Genomic DNA, 22,419 nt, shown 5'->3' with positions numbered 1-22,419 from the left:
CTGTAGTAGAACGTGAACGTATTTACATCGTTGAACCCAAACTGGGGGGGGGGGGGGATAAATAATGATGTGGAATAAGCACAGGACTAGCTAACTAAATAATGATATTGTAGTGTACTTGCTAGCTTCAAACAGAATACAGACCACACAAAAACCCAGTATCTGGATAAAGCTATGTTTGAATAATATAGTTTTATGGCTCATCTGGACTTCTGTAGACAGAGCTCTTAATGGGCTGGAAAAGACAGCAAGACAGTCTACTCATTTCCAGAATTCTACTCTGTTGGAATTCCCTGCCTATTGCAAAGATGAAAAGCTCGGTAGAGAAATGAGGTAAGAACTCTGGTGTGCCTCTACCATGCCATAATGACCACTCCGTCTCTGTAACTGTTAATGTTGGTGACAAAACCTTTTATTTCTATTCTCTGACCTAAAGGCTGAAATAGTTATAGTTGTTTTGCCAAAGAATTAGGCACATTAACTTATTTCAACTTACTTTGCAATTCACATTCCTAACATGAACTATGCTTACTTTTCCCCATGTAAGCTGAACTAGTTAAGGTGTGCCAAACTGGATACTAAACCCTTCTTGGTCGAACCAGAACCAAATTAAGACAACTTTAGGATAACTATGCAGCCCATGCTCATGCAGCCAATTGTACCATCTCTTTTAAAAAAATAATCACACACGCCTGAGGAGTCTGTATCTTCCTTTCTATAAGCACCTAGAGCACTGCACAAAAATGCTGGTGGTAAGAGTTGAGGAATCCATGTATTTTCCCATTCAGAGCTGCCTGAAATATGAAGCTTAAAGGGGTGTGGGAGCCAAAATATAATACAGAGGTGCTAAAACCTCTACTTTATGTCACAATTGCTGTAATACACTCATGGCTAAAAACCTTTTGTCAGCGGACTGCTTGCATGCCAGAAAGCTTTACATACTCTAATTTGTCAAAGAATGATTTAAAAGAAGAAGAGGAAGACTAGATTGCTGGCTGCTACATCAATCAAAACATCATGTAAAAACATTTAGATGGAATTGCCACCTTCAAGTTTCAATACCACAAATGGAAAACTCCTCGGTCATATAATATATATAAAATCTCAGCGGAGAACACCTTTTTGTGGCAAATTGCTATTCTTTTCCTCAGGGTCTCTTTCTAGCAAGCAAAGCTCTTGCAGGGAGAGAACAGGGAGTTTCAGAGTGACCAGTGGAATGGCAGATATAGGAAGCAAAACAACCACTTCCAAGATGCGTTTCTCACAGAGACATAAAACATAAAGGCCATACTGGAATAGCTCAGTTGGTAGAGCACGAGACTCTTAATCTCAGGGTCATGGATTCGAGCCCCATGTTGGGCAAAAAAAATTATGCATTGCAGGAGGTTGGACTAGATGACCCTTGTGTTCCCTTCCAATTCTATGAATCTATGATATCTCAAGGATAAAAGCATGGAACAGAGTGAGTTGACAAGTGGCTGAGAAGGAGAGGGTTAAATCACAGCATTCTCTTGCTATCTCTCCCTGTTTGCAAAGATTCATAGAATTTGGTCCATGTGGCTATAATAATATAGGGGGGTATTGTTTTTTGAGGCAATTGGTTCTTGTTTATTTTAACAAAACTGAAAAACGCTAACTTTTAAAGACCACCATGAAAAAGCTATGGTTGGCAATTTACCGGTATGTCAGATGTAAGTGATAAAAACCAAGGAGTATTTATCCCCAATACATATATTTACAAGATACCCTGGTTCAAGAATTTATTTTATTGGAATGCAACAGTAGCTGCCTAATCCAGTATCACGAATGCACAAATCGGGTTGCTATATTTCAAAAAGTAAAAACCAGGACACCCTGAAAGCTGTTGAAGACGCAAAGAAAAGGCACTTCTGGTAAAAGCCCTACACACACATATTTCTGCCAGAACATGCTGGGAATTTAGTGATGTGAGCTGCTGTTTCATAGCAAGATCAGCACAGATGCACAGGCACACACTTCCCATACCCATATAACTTTAAAAGAGTAGCGCAAGAGAGCAACGGAAATAGAAGAATCAAACATTCTGCTACCATACGACTTCAGTAGTGGATTGCAGAGATCAGGAGTTACTACAGCATTACTTGCTTGTGGAAACAACTCAGAGGCCATGAAAGAAGGAAGGTTAACAACAGGAAGATTTAAATAAACTATTGGAAAGACTATTCAAGGCAGCAGAGACATGAGATGATCAGTGCCCCCCCCCCCGACCTTGAAGCATGGGAAGTCCCAACAAAAAGTTATAATTTAGGCAGAATATTTGATATGTATTTTTATAATTTGGAACATTCAATGTGACTTGATTGGATTGTTAAAATGGGAAACATAATAAAAATGATTTAAAAAAGCAGTTACTACAGCATTACTATAGTAACTCATTTTACCACACAAACACACCCATAGACTATTATAGTGCTTTTAAGCAGAAACATTTCTTATTGCTGTGGCTCTTAATAATGCAACAAACAAGCAACACCCTTTGTTTTATAGCTCTAGGTTTTTAATGTATAAAACATTACAGTGGTGTCTTGCAAGGCGAAAAGAATCCGTTCTGTGATTCTCTTCGTCTAGCGGTTTTTTTCGTCTTGCGAAGCAAGCCCATTGAAGGATTAGCGCTATTAGCAGCTTTTAGAGGCTTTTAGAGGCTTATCTGCTGATCCGATCAGCTGATAAGCGGCTTAGCACTATTAGCGCTATTAGCTTTTAGCAGCTTATCTGCTGATCGGATCAGCTGATAAGCGGCTTAGCGGCTTAGAAAAAGGGGGGAGGGGGAAAAAACCAGCAGGAACTCGCAAGACATTGTCGTCTTGCGAAGCAAGCCCATAGGAGATTCGTTTTGCGAAGCACCTCCAAAACGGAAAACTCTTTCGTCTAGCGAGTTTTCCATCTTGCGAGGCATTCGTCTTGCGGGGCACCACTGTAGTTAAGAATCTAAGGAGAGCCCTGAATCAACCCAAAGGCCCATCTACTTAGCAGCGTCTTCTCAGAGCATCCAATCAGACGCCCATGAAAAGCCCAGAAGCAGGACCTGAATGCAAAATTCATTGAGACCAGTAGTCATTAGTAGCCTTATCCTTCATAATTTGTCTAATCCTATACTAAGCCATCCAGGTTGGTGACCATCATTTCTCCAGAAACAATCACCTGATGCCTACATTATGGGCTTTTTGGTGTCAGGTGAAGACTTTCTTTTGTACTCTTCTAGTCATTTTAATTATATGATTTAGTGCAGTAAGCTATGGGCACTAAATTACTTCCCACTTTTTATCCTGATATTGTGCTGGTCTGTTTTTATGCCTTTTGTGCTGTTTTTGTATGCTATTCTGATGCTTGGGTTGCATTTTTATATTTCACGATTTTTTGCAAACTACCCCAAGAGTGTGGTTGATGGAAATGCAGTGAAATAAAATAAATACTTTTAAAAAAATTATTTTCTTTCAGCTGCCTCGGACTTGGGAAAGGAGGGAACAAAACAACAACCATAACAACAAAAGGTTCAGTGAGTTAATTGGTAAATTTCAATTACCAACCTGTTCAATGAGAATAATGATGCTGCACAAGATCACACAGAGACAATGGCTGCAGAGCATTATCTCTATTTTGAGACAAGCAAACTGATATAACTGTAATTAACAAATGATACCAATTAATACTGCATTTCAGCTTAGCAGGGCATGAACAGAACAGCTCAATTTATACAACCAACATCACCCAGCAGTAACCCCAGGATCCCTCAGATATTGACGCTCATGAATCAATGTGTGAGGTTCTTTCTGAATTCAGCTGTTTTGTATTTAATAGAACATGACAGCTATAAATGTGGTTCGCATCAAAGCATCACGGTGCACAGACCTGATCAATACAAATAAAAGAAGGCACCTACTGATGTTATTGTTTTGCTGTTTGTTGAGTTCTTCCTCTTTAACACACTTTTTTTATTTAGGAACTCAGGAAAGGGGTTACACACACACACACACACACACACACACACACACTTTAGGTTCTGCAACAAAATGTTGTCATGCATATACTCTGAGTGCCCTTGTTCAGGGCTCTAAGACACTGTTCAGGGGAAGATCTTGCAAGGGGCTTGATGCAGAGAAGGAAGGATGCAGCACTCCAACACACTCAGTTCTCCTGAAAATGGACCCTAGGGTTCCCTAGCCCTGTTATCAATGTGCAACCCATTATCAGCACTGTATCTGTTTAGTGGAAGGATGGGACATATCTTTTCTAAATACACTTTCTAAATAAACAAGAAACTGAAGGACCATCTAACCAATGCTGTTCCTCTTTCCCCCACTTGCACAGCTTCCTCCCAATTTTCCTAGCTCAGGAGCTGTCCTTGCACAGCAACTGAATTCACGGAACAGGAACATATGACTCGTATGAAACACCAAACAGCCCCACTTGATGCACTAAATCATCATCATCATCATCATGTCAGAATGATGGTTTAAAACGGCCATCAAAATCCCAATTCTCACTTTAAAAAAAATACCACTTCTGGAGCCCCACAAATGCAGGTTACTGCACATGTGACAGTAAAGTGATTTCTTTTATTACCTTATTTCTGACGGCTTGTCAAAGTGTATTGTTTTTACCACTCTTCAGATCAGAGATAATTTAGAATTTTTTATTATTTTTTTTTGAAATTTAGGGTAAACATTTCAGAGTAAAACTGGGGCAACCCAGTCAGATGGGCAGAGTACAAATAATACATTTTTATTATAATCCAATGAGAACTTTGCTGATAAATTTCCAGAAACTAAGCTGCATATTCAATTAAACACCTTAGAAGCATGTGAGTTTTGAAGCTTGGTTTCTTGCAATGTGCTAATTTACATGTCTTAAGACTAACATATTCAGTAATGAATAATGAGCTTTTACGGAAAAACCTTCTACGTCTTCCACATCCAATATGGCCCACTGGCCATTTTCAGGACAAAGATCCTCTCCCATTGTTTCACGAGAGCTGGATGTTTGCGTCAGTAGGCCTGTTTTCCATGATGAAGGAGTAGACAAGGAGAGGAAAGGAGGGAGAGAATGATATTGCTGCAATGGGAATAACCTTTTAAAAAACAGAACAATCATGTGCTCAGTGATGAAGCAGACAATACTTTGGAGGGAAGAGGGTTCATGAAGCCAACACTCTGTATTAAATCAGTTTCAAATCTAACAACAATTTATGAGGAACAACTGGACCATAATGGATCATAGAATCATAGAATCATAGAAGAGTTGGAAGAGACCACAAGGGCCTAGGGGATGCAGGACTAGAACTTTTCCCTCTCACTTCTAAATAGTGGGCTGCAGTAGGTAACTGCAGTCTGCAGGACAGCTTCTCCAGAAAATTCCAATGAGATCAGAAGCCTGCTGCACAGTATCATAGAGCAGGGCTTTGATGTGGCTGCATCTGTTTTTCCCTTTTATAACATTTCGTGTGCCTGAGCAGCTCATGGCCACACTGTTGGCCCTTCATTCTACCCGCCAAATGCCAGGGCTGAATCAAAACATTGTGCCACAGAAGCACAGCCCAAATGCCCCCAGTCTAGTAGACCAACATTTTTAAAAATAAAGAATCATAGAATTGTAAATTTGGAAGGGACCATGAAGACCATTTAGCCCAGCCCCCTGCAATGCAAGAATCTTTGCCCAACATGGGGTTCAAACCCACAACCCTGAGATTATGAGTATCCATTTGCTTTACCAACTGAGCTATTCCAGCATTTGATGTACCATTCAGACACCATTTCCTGCCTTCTGTGATCTTCTTCCAATTCTCATGGTGCCACCCAAATTAATCACTTCAGCCAGCTTCATGTTAGGGTCAGCTCTGCCAAAAGCTGATTATGCTTAAGTTTGAATGGCATTATTTCACTAAATGGCAGCAATCAAAGAAAAACACCCAACACTTAATATTTTCACCATCTTTGAAGAATATTTAACGTTTTCTGGCATACATTAGTGCATGTAGGTTACTTAACATCTACTGAAGATTAATTGTAGCAGAAGGTATGTTTATAGTTTGTGCATCAGATGATGACCTTAATAATATAGAAGTACTTTGTGGAAGTGCTATCTAGAGCCAACAATAAATTTCGCTTATGAGTTTCCATGGCATTTGGAAAGGTCTGCCATTTAAACATTTATTGTCCAAATCCTGTCAATCAGATATCCAACAGAACTTGAGTATTCATGAATTTTTATGAGCATGAAGCTAAAATATATTGAGTTCAACAAAATGAACTCTAACAGGGTCAGTTGTTTTTCACCTGTTTGTCCTTCAAAGCATGGTCTAGGTATACAGAGTTAACATTAAGATTTGACAAAGTTCACACATACAGCATTTCTTTTCAGATTTAGAATATACTGAAATCTAAGCTCATGAAGTAGATCACAAATAGAAAGTAGAAGTACCGTATTTTTCCATGTATAAGACGATATTTTTTCCTTAAAAATAGTAGGCAAAAATTGTGGGTCATCTTATACACGGATAGCAGAGGAGCGACGGGTGATTGGTGGCAGCAGCCAGCAGACTGGCAGTGGCAATTGGGCATGTGATTAGTCACTGCGATAAGGCCTGCTGACAATTGGCTGCGGCAATTGGGTGTGCGATTTATGGCAGTGGCGAGGCGTGCATGCAATCAACTGTGGTTGCGTCGAACGGGCAGGTGGGGTTTTGGCGGCGATCGTTTGTATGATTGGTGGCTGTGGCGATGCGTGCGATTTGCATTGGCGGGCAGGCTGGGAAATCTCTCCCCCAAAAAAGCTCAAAAAAAATTGTTGTGGTCCAAAAAAATAGGGGTTGTCTTATACATGGGGACGTGTTATACACATCAAAATACACTATTTTACTACTCAGCCATAAACATGCTTATCTAGAAGTAAGTTGCAAAGAGTGTATCTTAAATGTTCTGTCCAGAACGCTTAGTGTGAAGTTGCAATCATAAGAATCTGATCCTACTGTTTAGAGTGCAAATTAAAATTAAAATTCAGGAACACTTGAACCAATGCAAAATAATAAGTGGTGGCATTTCATGCATGCAAATTCAACTGTGCTGATGTGGCTGCACCATACCCAGCCCTACTTGAGTCAAATGTAGGTCAAGAAGAAAGAAGCACAGGGGTTAAGCAGGCGAACAGTAACATAACCCCTCTTCTATCCCTGTCAACAGCTGGGGAGAGCTGGCTTGGTGCCTGATTTGGCTAGCCAAAGCCCTACAGGCAGCACGACAAAGCCCTTGAAGCCTGACTAAAGCCAATCAGAGATGAATAGGCGGTGGCAGATGGCTGTGACCCAGAGGCAGAGCTCCACAGAGATGGCAATAGTTTTCCAGGAAGCCCACCACCAAAGGAAATTTGGTAGCAGCAGCAGGTAATCAGCAGTTCTGTGGAGGGTTCCCAGGCAGAAGACAACTTGTTCCAGAGCAACAAGAAACCATTCAAGCCCCTTAAATTCATTCATGAATGGATCTCAGTACTCCAGCCTAATGCCAAGCACTTCTTTGCTATTCAGCACTTTCTCTGTAGGTCTACTGATATGTCTGGGAAGAAAGAACAGGTGAACAAGAGATCTTGACAAAAGGCAAAGTGATTGCTTGTAAAACTTATGCCATCTTGACTGCTGGTTCCTGGGTCTACAAATGATAGACAGGCTCTTCACAAAGGATTCCATCTGCTTATCTCTAAATTAGTTTTCATTCTCCTTGCAAGCACATGACTTCTTCAGTTCCGTGTCCAAGGCTGGTTGTGAGTTTAGAACGTGCCTTGAGATTGTCATTGTTGTAGCTTGCTAGTTGCTCATTACACAAAAAATGACTCTGGGTCACAACATATTTATGAGCATAAACAAAAATACATTATAATAAAATCGTAGTTACATAAGAACACATGCAATTCATAAATTGATAAATGGTATATAATCCTGTTACGTAGTCAATGAATAGTAGGCATATCAAAGGTCTCATGCGGCATGGAGCGTATCACAAGAAATGAGGATTTATTCTCTGTGATGGTTCTATTTGTAAACAGCAGGCAAAACAATTAGGGGAACAGGCCCACGATTGTGACAATCTCTTCCAAAAAAAGCATGGATTTGCAAACTACACTGCAAACCAGAAAATCTACTTCTCAGCCCCCAGCTTTTCCCATAATGCAATTACCACAGCATGTGAATAAAAATAACTCTGAATTCTAAACTGGAAATTGAAGGAAGAGGAAAGGGCAAAGGCGAGTGAAGGCAGAATTTTGCATGCTCATTGCAAATATTTGCAAGGCATCTATTTGAGAACATGATTTTCTTAACTTATAACTGTTCTCCCACTAAGGCCTCAAAAGGATTTTGGCTGTGATTTTATACTTGGTGAGCCTCACTGGATTTGGTGACTAGTGGTAATCATACATAAGATCAGGTTGTTTTATTATGCCAGTGTGCAGATGTTTGTGCATGTCCAAATTAAAGCTAGCACATACCCTTAGCCAGTGAGAATTTGGAGTTCCTTCTCTCTCTTTTTGCACCCAAACAAATTCTTATTCCATTTGACACCTTACTGGTGTTCATCTTGCTTTTCTTTACAGTGTTTTATGTGTGTAGTAACTGTCTTTAAGGCCTCTTTAGCAGTCACTTCAAATCTTTGATTCACACATCCCTCATCTTCTTTGCACTTTCTCTGTAGTACAACTCAACTGAGTTAAGAAAGCAGCGTTTAAAGGCACTAGATTGCACTAGATATATGGCTTGTTACTTTATACAGCTGTTTAATGAATGTTCTGGGTAAGAGGTATGACAAAACCATAGTGGATTGCCCAGAAGCGAGAGAGAATTGAGGGGGAGAGGCTGAAAATGAAATATAGCTGTCAAGAAAGAACATTTGAAAATGTCTTCTATGTTCAAAATGCAAAGGATCAATCAGGGGATAAAATAATGTTATGACAGGTGCAGAGATAGCCAGGAACACCTCCTACCCACTATGCATAATCATTTCTATGTTGTGAAGCCCCTACATTCTTCATTTACATTTGTAGTGTCTTAAACACATTCTGAAATCCACTTGGAAACTTTAGTTTATGCAAAAATGAGCATGTCCTGTAAATGGGCTGAGAATCTGTCAGTGTATTCTGCTAGTACTCCAACATCTGCACTGACTCTCTGTCCTCCTCTGGGCAACATCCAGGGTATGAGTTTTAATCCCTAAAAGGATAAAGCTCAACCAGGACTGTCCCAAGATACCTTGGCACCTAAGGCGAACCACAAAATGGTACCCCCTTGCTCCCTGCACCAGGGAAGATGGAGTAAGTGAAGATCTACATCAGAAACAAGGTGGAGAATAAAGATCTGCATTGGGATTTGCTGTCATGTGGATCTTGATCCATGAGGTGGTCATCTCACCTTGCCTCATGGGTGGGCTCAACACACCTTAGATCAGGGATATACAACTCATGGCCCTCCAGAAGTTGCTGGACTATAACTCCCATCATTCCTGACCACTAGTCACACTGCCTAGAGCTGATGGGAGTTGCAGCGCAGTAATATTTTAAGGGCCACAAGTTCCCCACTTCTACTTTAAGGTTCCCCATCTGTGTCTTAGACACTGTCTCATCCTAAACACTTTGTTTCAAGATTTGCTGAGGGTAACCTTCTTGATGACACTAATGTTAACTATTGCCAAGCACTACAGGAATGAGCGTGGACACAATGATTTGCTCAAGAAAGCCAACATCAAACCATCAGTTATGTTCGTTAACCACGGTTCATACTCATTAAAAAATCCAAAGCTTTAACTAACCGGTGTTCTCCTAAGTTTGGATATAATCACCAAGTTAGCACACAATACAAAACTGTCGTTTAGCAAAACAAAAATGAGCTACAAGGTGTTTCTGGCTCATATTCTTTGTTTTCCCCTAGCCCAGTGCAGCTACAAGGAAGTATGAAGCTTTTATTTCTCTTTCAGCATTATTCCTGAACCCTAAATTGTATTAACTAGTTTATCATAACTATTCTTAGTGAGAATAAGCTAGCTCACCATAGACTAACTGCAATTTTTCAAAGCCCAGACATCACAAGCTGCAGTTAATATAAAAAAGAAGCACAAGTTCACTATAGCTTGTCCATTTAATACTAACCATGGTTCAGCTTTACATACAAACATAGCCATTGACAAATTCTAGCTTCTAGGGCAGAATTGGACACATTCAGACTCCTTGTACCTGCACTGGAGGAAGAAGTCAGAGACTGCAGGACTGACAAGAGTTTTATACATAGTGCTAATTCATGGTTTGAAACTACATACAAAATAGGCCATTGTGTTATGTGCAGAAATCCACACTATTTTTGGTTCTTGGCCAGTATCAACAACAGAAAAACTGCAACATAATTATTTAGAGCTTAAGAACTAAAAGTAATAAGCCTGCAGACGTCTGAAAGTTTCTAATTTGATAATCAAAGAGTGGTTTATATTTCTGCTTCATTTGTATTTAGGTTTGGAAACTCTGCTATCTCTGGAGACAGAAGCAATCTTTGAAGGAAGTTTGCAGTTGCTTTCCTTTGAGCCTATATTTCCATTAGATCAAAGCTGGGAAAGAGTTAGATAAAGCTTTGTACTGGCCACTGTTTGTTTAATAATAAAATAGATTTTAAAAAACCTAAAGTGTTGCATGCAGGGTCATAGATACATGTCAAAGGAAGTGTTGTACAATACTGGGGGGGGGGGGATAAGTTAAAGTGCTAAAATTTGATAGGACACTGGTTCAGGCACGGGGGTGACAATCTGAGGTGGGGGAGTACCTCATTGATACACCACATGAAAAAGGCCCCAGATCCAATCCCTGGGAGTTTCCTCTTAGGGCTGGGAAAGACTGAGCAAGACAGTGTAGATAATACCAAATTTACCACTGGTCTGACTAATGATGTAACCAGGGTTTGATTTAACTCAGTCTAGCCCAACATAATTCCACAAGGTATATCTGGCTTAGTTTTTCGTAGTCCTGTCTGTAAATAACAATGTAGCCCGTAACATACCTAGAAGTTTCACTAACTTCAATGCATATGATTTAAGTAAGGCAAATGGTTCAAATCTGAGCCAGTACAAGTGCCATAGCTCACTCCAAACAGCAGCATAGGAAGGGGGGCGGTGAGGGCAGATTGCCCCGGGTGTCATCCCTGAGAGAGGGTGACAAAATCCCCCCGGGTGGATCGCCGCACCACCCCCCTGGGCGCCATTCGCTGTGCTGATCACCCCCAAGGGCCACCCATCGCTATGCTGATCACCCCCCTGGGTGGCTTGCCCTGCCCTCCGGGTGCACAGCATGTGCGCCACTCCGGGTGCCAGAGCGGCTAGCTCCGCCACTGACTTCAAAGAACTGTAAGAACAGCAAATACAGTGGGATTTGCTGGCCATTGTCCAGTTGTTTCTCTTAACCTCCATTCAGAAATTGTAATAAACTCTAGCAGAAAAGCCTTCATTCATCCTCATCTACAACCCGGGTAAAGTAATATCATCCCTTTGCACTAATGCTATCAATGGGACAACATAAGCTTAAATCCAATTACTTTGGCTTAACTAATATAAACTACTCACTGCAAATTACAAGTTAAATTCAAAAGATCTCCTAAGCCATGGCTTAGGTTATGGCAAACAAGCAAAGAATTCCACTTAATAAAAAAATGGTTTGATAACCAGATTTCTTAACAGACTAGAGTTAGAACAAACACAGTTCTAAGTGTGTATGTTACATGAAACTGTAGTTCACTCTCACATACAAATGATGAAGAGAGAAGAAATGTTGGAAACCCAAGACTTGGGCTTATTCATGATAATTAAACCATGGTTTCTTGGTGTTGCAGGAAAATACAGGCCCCTAAACTGAAGTTATTCTAGAAATGTGCATTTCCCCATCTACATTCCTATCTGCCAAATATTATCAGCAAGGTTTGGGTCACAGACCAATCCATGTGACTATTCCCAAGGTTAATATAGCTGCTTCTTGTATGTGAACTTCAGGATAAAAATAGTAGAGGTCAGAAACCGAACCAAATAAACAGACAAGTACAAAAGGGGCAACATGTCTTTTGTACAAAAACTTTACAATAAGGGCATAATACTTTAAAGCAACATCTGCAAACATTCTTTGACTCAATATGCAGAATTTAGCCTTTCAACCATCCATAGCAGTGTGCCAAGTGTTTAAAACCTTCTTTTTTCTTTTTCTTTTTGAAGTTCAATTAGTCAGCAAATACAGAAAGTTTGTCAAAACTCTGCTGGGTTGCCATACATGACTCATGGGTTGTGTTTGACTACATAGATCACAAGTTGTTCTTGACTATTGAGATTCATTCTGTAAGTCAATAAAAATCCTCCTGACTCTTTCATATTAAGGTAGATACAGAGTTCAATATAAGAAACTAAGGGCTAATGTTTGCATGAAAAACTTATTTCTGTGATACTATTAGAGAGAAGGTGCAACTCCGTCATCATAACTCTGTAGTGAAAGCACAGGAACTGGATACATAAATTTAAACAAGGCAATGAAGCATGTGCACACTGATTCTGCACAAGCGTAATGGCACAAACTACACAGTTGTATGGCATTGTAAAAATGTTATTCCAGTGCTGTAGACAGATTGAGCTAGGAGACAAATATTTACCATTAGGATCAGATAACTGAGCAATGTCTGCTTATATTAATTAGTACTTAAGACACACATCTTATTGTTTTGTTCTTATTCAAACTTGTCAATAGTAAACTGTGACTGCATGAGAAATAGGATTTTTTTCCCCACTCTTGTTTTCCATTATATCTGAGTAAAAATGCCAAACAAAAAAAATTCATCATACTGTAAAGTTGTAATGGCAAGTTGTTGACTACATGCTTTGAATTGCACTACTTAGCAGCCAACTCTTAATGGTGCCTAACAAGCATGTCTGGCTGGAGAATGACAGCTTTTCTAAGAATCCAGAGGGAGCCTAAGTATTTTAAGCACTGTCTGATTGTACTGCTGGCAGTTTTTGCACAGCTTTCCCTCACCTGTTGTCCTTAAATTTAACCAGGCTTATTACCAACATCCATTTGTGAACAGACCACAGTGATGCTTCTAAAAGTAGAATGTATTGTAGCTGATCAGTTTTTGCCATTTTTGTTTCACAGATAAAATCATAGCTCTCTTATTTAATTAAATGGCAAACTTCCCACCATGCTCATTCTGTCAGAACAACAATTCCAGCAGTCTTATCTTCTGATATGTAAAGATTTCATTTTCTATTATCTTTGAATGGGAATAGAACTAAGACCAATTAATCATACTGGTAAGATTTAAGAGATTACCATCACCCAACCCTGGTATGCTTAAAGTTTTCCAAGGGACTGAGTAATTTATTTTTTCTCATTAACAGCAACAGAAGATTTTTTTAAGCTGTATTTTGCAACAAGCTAAGATAACATGGACCAGCCCATCTACAGAAGTCTTGCGAGCAAACAATATTTTTAATGTTAAAAAGAGACGTATAATTTTGGAGTGTTATTGTATGAAGACATGCCAGTTAAACTATCAGGGGCTCCTTCATACACAAAGGCTTTTCATCCCCTCACCAGAGCTATAAGAACAGTCCACAAATGTATATGGGATACAGCTAGATTAAAACACCTTCTTACTTTGGTGCAGGAAACTAGCAATGATTCTTATACTAGGACAGCAGCAACCAACAGCCTCAGTATGCCACCAGCCCAGGAAAGCCTCCACACAGGGCAATTTCCTTGGACAAGCATCTTTTTAGGATCACATACTAAAGGGGAGCTAGAGTTCAGTTCTCCGAACGCTGCTCCTAATTAGCCAATCTGGCATCACTCAAGCACAAATACCGTAAATATATTAGCAGGTGTGGGGGAAGGCATGCAGTAGTACAAAACATGCAATCAAAGGAAATAAAATATTATATAATATCAGTGCATATTACTTCTTCAAGGCTTCCAGATCTCAAAGCACAATGCTGGTGATTCCTGTTGTAAATTATTACATATGTTGCTGTTCCACCAAACACCATGAAATGCATCATGTGTTGCAGTACCTTTTAGCACTCATAGGTGGCATGTATTCCCCCTCTCCTGAAATGATTCAAGTTCCAAATATTTTTAAGCTAAAGAAAAAGATTCAAGTCAGAACTGCCTCCACAGACATGTCAATATTCTGGAGCTAGTTTGGAGGTAACACGAAATATTTTGACCAAGGTCATACACCACCCGTGACAAACCTTATGTGCATTTTCTCTTATATAAGCAGAGAGTGATCTTGCTGGTCCATAGATCTCGCCAACTCAGTCCAAGCCTGTCTCCTAAACAGCCTTTAAACAAACAAAATCTTCAGGGGGAAACAGTACGAGTTTTGCTACCACAAGACATGGTGATGGCTGCTGATTTAGATAGATTTACGGAGGGAATTAGACATACTGATGGAGGGTGCCTATCAACCTCTACTAGCCATGATAAGTAAATGGAAGCTCCAACTTCAAAGGCAGTGTAGACAGGACAGTGTGGAGTTGTTGCCTTCAAACCCTGTAGGTTTCCTGGAAGTAACCGGATGACTGGAACAGGATACTGGACTAGACGAACCCTTGGGTATGAACCAGGACGATTCTTCTTGTGCTCTTTGATTCTTGAAGCATGGGATAAAACAATGACAAATGTTTTAACCTGCCAGTGGTCACCCTTGCCCAGAGTACAAAAGAAATCAAAGTAAAGGTTAAGAGAAGGAACAGAGCCTGGTGAACCTAGGAAAGTATAAAATGTGAAGGGATAAAGTCCAAAAGAAACAAAACCTTATGAAGAAAAGGAACATTTCAACACTGATTCCCAGCACAGATAACTCACACAAAGCATAGGGGTACAGACTCCTGTGATGAGCAGAATGGAAAGATCTTCCAGCCCATTCAATGAACACAAGGGAGTGGAAATTAACCACTTGTCTGCAGCTCTCAAACAAGGTTCACTTGGCACTTTGGGCCTCTTCATATGTTTATTTTAGGTATGTGTTTTTGAAATTCAAATATGACATCAGAGAACTGGCTCCTTCGAGAGTCCACAGAATAAACCTAGATTTGTTCCTGGCAGGGTAATTTATGAAATAGAGAAATTTTGCTCTAAGTCATGCATAAAGCAACATCCACCTCTCTTCTTTTTAAAAACAAACTTGAAAGGATATAAGAAAAAATCTTGTGACAGGACAGAGTAGAAATCTAAAGACGTATTCTTATTTAGAGTGCCTATTTAAACACACAGTCTACATTATTATTATTATTAATTATTATTATTATTACCACAACTACGACTACTACCACCCACTCTTCATGAGAAGGTCCCAGGGTGGGTTAGAACAACATAAAATACAGCATTAAAATTGTTTAAATCAAACGAACATAGCTGCAGCCTTGCTGGTAAAACTATTTATTTATTTATAAAAGTATCTAAACCCCACCATCTCATAAAATGTCAGGGCAATGTGCAACAATTTGTATACAATAAAATTAAAACACCATTTAAAAAGTACAAAATAATCATCATGATGGTTTGTGAGGCTTTGTAAAGCTGTTCTTTTATACTGTATTTTTATGTTATGAACTGCTCTGAGATCTACAGATGAAAGGTGATATACAAATTTAATAAAAAATACTAATGATTCCAGTAATGCTGGCCTTAGATTTTGAACTTCTAGAAAACCTAAGAGGGTACAGTCATACCTTGGAAGTTGAATGGAATTTGTTCCAGAAGTCCATTTTGGACTTCCAAAATGTTCGGAAACCAAGACAAGGCTCCTGCACTCAATCAGAAGCCAAAGAAGTGTTGTTGGGCGTTCGGGTTCCAAAGAACGTTTGCAAACCTGAACACTCACTTCCAAGCGTTTGGGAGCCAAAACGTCTGAATACCAAGGCATTTGGGATACAAGGTACGACTGTATATTCATTATAAGTTGAACAATGTTTGTTTTCAATCTTGGTTTTTAAAAAATCATTATAGTTATTAATAGCTACTTTCCATCAGATCAGTTAATGCTATTCCCAGCTTACTAGTCTATAAATCATTTTAGGGGTTCTATAACAGTCACGAAATTAAAAGACGCCTGCTTCTTGGGAGAAAAGCAATGACAAACCTAGACAGCATCTTAAAAAGCAGAGACATCACCTTGCCGACAAAGGTCCGTATAGTTAAAGCTATGGTTTTCCCAGTAGTGATGTATGGAAGTGAGAGCTGGACCATAAAGAAGGCTGATCGCCGAAGAATTGATGCTTTTGAATTATGGTGCTGGAGGAGACTCTTGAGAGTCCCATGGACTGCAAGAAGATCAAACCTATCCATTCTTAAGGAAATCAGCCCTGAGCGCTCACTGGAAGGACAGATCGTGAAGCTGAGGCTCCAATACTTTGGCCACCTCATGAGAAGAGAAGACTCCCTGGAAAAGACCCTGATGTTGGGAAAGATGGAGGGCACAAGGAGAAGGGGACGACACAGGATGAGATGGTTGGACAGTGTTCTCGAAGCTACCAGCATGACTTTGACCAAACTGCAGGAGGCAGTGGAAGACAGAAGTGCCTAGCGTGCTCTGGTCCATGGGGTCACGAAGAGTCGGACATGACTAAAAGACTAAACAACAAAAATATTCATATCCTCCCATCAACTTTATAAACCACAACATGGACACAAGGAGTTGCAATGGTTCACTAGCCTGACAGATGATGATGGTGATAATTTATTACTTATATCCTGCCCATCTTACTGGGTTGTCCCTGCCACTCTAGGACAGGAGTTCTTCTGTGCTGCAGACCTGACCCATAAACCATCTAAGTTTTCCTAGTGAATATTCCTGTGGTTGGTTTTTGTTTTGTTTTTTTTAAAAAAAACTTTATCACATAATCACAGTTCTTTATTTAAAATCAGGGAAAGAGAGTAAGCCATTCTTTGTTTTTAAAAAAGGGGGAGAACCTGCAAACCCCTCCCAGAACTTAATGGAAAACAACTTCCATGATCCCTTATCACCTCCTATGCTGCCTTGGACTGATAGAAGTGGGAAACCTGCAACATCTTAAGGACCACAGTGCAGTCACTTATCTTGCTGCTTTGAAGAAGATTTTTTAGGAATGCTCTCAAATACAGCATAAAAATCAATCCTGAATGAATGAATGAATGAATACGCTCTGAATAATGTTCATGTCCTTTTTATGTAATGTTTTTCTTTTTACTGAAGTGGACACCACAGCCAGTCTGAGGGATGAGCTCAGTGATGCCACGCAACAATTCGATCACTTTGCCACTTCATCACCACCATGTTCTGAAGACTCCTCCTCAAAATGATCTACAACTCACAAAGGGTGCAGAGCAGAGTCTCCCTATAAAAGTCAACGGAAATGTTGAGCTATGAAGCCAAGTGGCACAAACCTTGTTTCCCTAAGAAATTGCCCAAGTTCCCTCTAAAGCAATCCCCAGCTCAGGAGAAACACCTCTAATTGCTCATCAGTAGGAATGAGAGCAGATGGGATTCTATCCTACCAGCAAAGACAAATGCACAGTGTGCAAGAGTCAAAAAGGTGAAGGGCCCCTGACCATTAAATCATATAGCACCTTAAAGACTAAAAGAATAAGGCTGTGATCCTGTAACTCCCACTGGACTCAATGGGGCTTCCTTCCAGGTAGCTATGGCTAGAATTGCACTACCGGGGTGCATTCCTGTACCCACTTACCTGGAAAGGAGACCCACTGAACCCAGCTGGACTTACTTCTGAGCAACCACACCCAGAGACGCACTGTGCTATTGTGGAACAAGTTTTCCAGGTGCGGCCAAGAGTGTGTGCAGCTTGTTGGAGTCTGCTGCGATGTTAGGAACTTCGCAGAAACCTCGTCCTTGTGGTTAATTGTTGCGTTTCGACGCCAGCTGCTCTGACCGTCTCGTTTTCAAACTGAAGAGAGAAGGGCAGCAAGTCCCTTTAAATAAATATATAATGCATTTTTTTAAAAAAAAGACGCAGTGAGAGACACTTTTTCGCAGCGCAGCGCGCCCCTGAGATTGGCTGTTTGGGGCGCTCTTCTTCTGCACACTGAAACTCCTTCGCTCCCGCCCCAGACCCACGAAGAGGCCGGTGGGTGGGGAAAGAAAGTCGTCGCCCACCCCCCACCCCCAGCTCGACATGCATCTCCCTCGGCCCACCTACGTGCCCGTGTCCGAGGAGGAAAACTCCATTTCTGGGTCCCGTAGGAGGAAGAGGGAGCCTCTTCGTCCTGAATGCCCTTTCCCACCTGCCCGCGCGCCTCGCCTGTACCTGCTCGTGCGCCTCTGCCATGCTTCCCGCGCCGCCGCCGCCGCCGCAGCCCCAACGCAGATGCCGCCGGAGGAGCGAAGCCAACGACACCCGCTTCCCCTCTCACTCTTCCCCCGACTCCATTCCTCAGGGGGCAGGGGGCGGAGACCTCCGTGGCCGGCTTCGCCGCCGCCGCCTCGAGCTGCTCGGCCAGGGAGAAAAGTGCCTCAGGGAGAAGGAAGGCGAAGCTGTTTCGAACAACGTGATTCTCCTCTCGCAGCAGTTGTTGTGTGGGGTCGTTAGTTCCCGCCCGGACAGAGAGGAGGAGGAGGAGGAGATGGAGTCGGGCTGCTGGCGCCTTGGCAACTATTTAACCTCGCCAGCGCGCTGGTCATCATAATAAATGAGAGGCAAAAGCGCGGCCGGGGCTCTCCACACACTTCTCTCCCCCCTCCTCTCTTCCTGCGCGCGCGCCGCTTCGCGCGCCTCCAAACTCCCCGAGGGCCCATCAGGCGGGAAAGCAAATGAGGGCAGAAGCAGCTGCGAGGAGGGAGAGAGGGAGACGCCGCCGCCGCGGAAGGACGTGAGGCGTGGCGCGCTCAGTCTCAAGCACCAGCGCCAGATGCTTCTCTTGTGTCAATGTCACACGACGAGGTGGTTTCAAGAGCTCTAGCCCTTGGGCCGCCTGAGAGCGAAACAGTTTTTTTAAAAAAGGTTCTCGCTTATGAGGAACTTTCCCTGCAAGTTGAAAAGCAGCACACACACACACACCAGGCAGCGAAGTTCTAGCCCAGCCCTGGGCTTGCTATGGCTGGTTCTAGCCGTTTGCTAGGAGTTTCGTACACGCGCAGGTTAGAGTTTCGGACTAGGAGGACCTGGGAGACCAGGGTTCAAATTCTAAGAAGCTCACTGGTTGGCCTTGGGCCACTCACTGTCTCTCGGCCTGTCCTACGTCACAGGGGTGTTGTGTGAATTAAAGGAGGAGGGGAGAACCATGAGCTCCTTGAAGAAGGTTGGGATATAAATGCAAGAAGTAAATACCTAATACAGTGGTACCTCAGGTTACAGATGCTTCAGGTTACAGACTCTGCCAACCCAGAAATAGTACCTCGGGTTAAGAACTTTGCTTCAGGATGAGAACAGAAATCTCATGACGGCAGCGGGAGGCCCCATTAGCTAAAGTGGTACCTCAGGTTAAGAATGGACCTCCAGAACGAATTAAGTTCTTAACCCGAGGTACCACTGTATGTAATAAAATTCATGAGCTATATGTGAACCTGGTGCAAGCTCCTATCACTTATGATAACACCCTGATCATACAGATTGCAGAAATGGTCGGAACACTAATCCTTGTATTTGCCGGAAATATCTAGTTACCAATCTCCTGTTAGCAGGAACAGAAAATGAAAATCTCTTTTAAAGTTACTTTATGATTCAGGAACTGCAAAGATAAAGATGTGGTCTTCCCAAAATTAAGGCAGTGTCCTCTTCAATTCAAATGTATCTCACAAAACACAATAGTACACTAGAATGAAGACACAATAATTCAAAGGAAGCCCCTTCCCCTGTCCATGGAAGTTAGAATCAAGGTATACTTAAATTACAGGTTTTCAATTGTTAGTTAGCTCACAGTTCCAAAGGGGGCGGAGGGCGGAGGAAGCCCCAAAGAGACCTGAGGCACACTGGGCCTCTTTGCTCTTCAGTGATCTCAGGGATCAACCCTACCCTTTGCTGAACCACACAGATGAAAGGAATTGGTGAGAGACTCTGCTGCCTTCCTGATACAGGATTTCAAAATTGTGGGGGAAGCATTATTTGCTCCCCACATACCTGCAACCTTGCTGTCTAAAGTAACACCAATATTCTCTTGTCTCTATCATTTCTGAGAAATAAACCAATCTTCTTCTCTTTCCTGGTGTGACAAGTTCTTTATTGGGCATAACGGTTAAAGGTGTATTTTTAATGGACAAATGTCCTTACTCCCCACAAAAGATTCCATTCTTCTCAGAAGTGTACATTGGATCTATAAACATGGTGCATACATATGTGGATCTGATGTATACAGGCACTTAGTTGTGTTCTACTCATACAAGGCTGCATATATCTGCAGCGCTGGAAAGTACATAAATAAATAGAATCCTACCAGAAAATGGTGGGAGACAGCTGGAAAGTCCTCGTGGCTTGCGAGGAGACCCCAGAGCCCGAAGAGGACATCTTGAGGGCAGAGGAAGCCCCGAAGAGACCTGAGGCACACTGGGGCTTTGTTTAAGCTGCTCACCCTCTCCACTTAGCAGCTGATATCTGGGGTAGTGCAGCAGCAGCAGCTGCTGCTGCTTTTCCATGCCTCCAGCTGGTCCCAGAGCTTTAACTCTAGTTATTTTGCTCTGGATTGGAGAGATAGCAGGAGAAAATAGACATTTAGCGGCTTTTTTGAGGGTCCTCACTTTATGCGATTTCACTTATGCACACAGGGCCCCGGGATATATCCCCCACAGGTGATACCTGTGCCTCGTAACAATACCCAGAGTAAGCCCATTGATTTCATTTAGTGTACTCAGAGTAGCTGCATACAAAACCCCAAGTGTCTCATGATGTAAGGTTTGCAGATATTCTTTTTGCAGATAATGGGAACTGTGGAAAGTGTTTGTTGTTTCACCCCAGTATTTATTCTATTTTCAACATCTTATTTCCTAGCAAGAAAAGTCAGAACCTCGAATCATATTCCTGGGAAAATAACAAGTCCCTAGAGATTTTAAAGTCCAAAGATATTGGCTGAACCGATCAAAACTTGGTCAGAGAGATTTTAGGAGAGAATAAATCCATCATTTTGATATCATCATATGTCTCACTTTTTGCCCAAATGTCCTGTAAAGTTTGATGTCATGCTATTTTTAGTTAGGAAAGTTATCCATTAATCTTATCCATTGTCTAAAATAATAGCTGAATCTATACTTATTATGTTCACTTTACATATAGAGTAATGGACTGGGAGCAACACATATCACAATGGCAATATTATCTTCCTAACATTTTTGTGCATATATCAATGGCATAACAGAATGCAGGACTAGGGAGACCTAAATCTAAATGCCCACTCAGCAATGAAGTTAATTGGGTCACCTTTGGCTAGTCGATCGCTCTCTGTCATATCCACACCATACATTTAAAGCACAATTCCCAGTACCCATGACCAACTACAGTTCCCTGAATTCATTGGGGGAAGCATTAGGTTTCGAATGTATGGTGTGGACGGGCTCTATGTACTTAATGTTTATAGACCCAATAATTAACTTCAGAGGTGGTTTTAGGGTAGCTCAACTGGTTTGGCCGCACCGGGTGCCATGCTGCAGGGGGCACCACAACAATGCTGTAGAACAGAGCACAAGAGGTGGTGGTGGTTGTGGGGTTTGCACCAGATTTTAGCATTGCACATGGGCACCACTGACATTTGAGAACCCCAAGTCTGCCACTCTTAACTGTACAGCCATTATTTGCACCTATTGTTGTTACAAAGGTTTCACGCCACTCCCTCAATCTTTGCCAAGATACCAAGGGGTCCCAGGGTCTCACCCCGGGTCACATTTCCATTGAGAAGTAAGATGCAGTGAAGGCTGCCTTTAAGAAATATGGTTTAATTACACATATTTATGCTCGAATTTAGATAAAGGGGCTGCAGATCTTACAGCAATGTCATCTCAAGAGCAGCTTGTTCTTCACAGCAGCTGAGATATACTCAGAGTCCTGCAGAGCAGCTCAGTTTGGAAACACAGCCATCCTAAGCACCATCCCTTTATTCCTGCTTTCCATACAGATCTAATGTCCGTTTCCCTTCAGTCCCCAACTCCTTGTCCTTCCTGCCAGAATCCCTGCCAAATGCAGCCCCTCCCCTTTAGCCTCAGCCATTCCAAACTTGGTGCAAAAGGCACAATTTTCCTGTGCCGTTACTCCCGTAACCTTGGCAATTTCCGCCTTCCAAACTACCCAGCCACTTGCTGGCTGGCGCACAGCCTTAGTTGTGCTGATCACTTCTCTGCTTCTCCTGTTAGGTTAATCGCTTCCTCATGGGCCCTCTGTCAGGCAGCTTCCTGGTCCCAGGAAATTGGTC

The 22,419-nt window shown here is 41.7% G+C and overlaps 1 protein-coding gene across 4 annotated transcripts in view; it reads right to left on the bottom strand.

The window, feature by feature from the left end:
• LOC310685820 (melanopsin) overlaps positions 1-18,837 on the bottom strand; it is a 46,948-nt gene extending 28,111 nt beyond the window's left edge. For 2 of the 4 annotated variants that reach the window (XM_083458815.1, XM_083458818.1), the window contains exon 1: positions 18,336-18,837. In XM_083458815.1, coding sequence (XP_083314941.1) covers positions 18,336-18,356 — 21 coding nt within the window. In that variant the 5' untranslated portion in view covers positions 18,357-18,837. Of the gene's footprint in view, positions 1-17,795; positions 18,001-18,335 lie in introns of all 4 variants that reach the window. The other 2 variants (XM_083458816.1, XM_083458817.1) reach the window with 2 other exon arrangements.
• Positions 18,838-22,419: the final 3,582 nt, after the last annotated feature.

This window comes from Podarcis liolepis (genome assembly GCF_965112155.1).
Source record: "Podarcis liolepis genome assembly, chromosome: 9".
NCBI classification, from domain to species: domain Eukaryota; kingdom Metazoa; phylum Chordata; class Lepidosauria; order Squamata; family Lacertidae; genus Podarcis; species Podarcis liolepis.
Note: the sequence above shows the minus strand (reverse complement) of the source record. Positions and strands in the feature narration are given on the sequence as shown.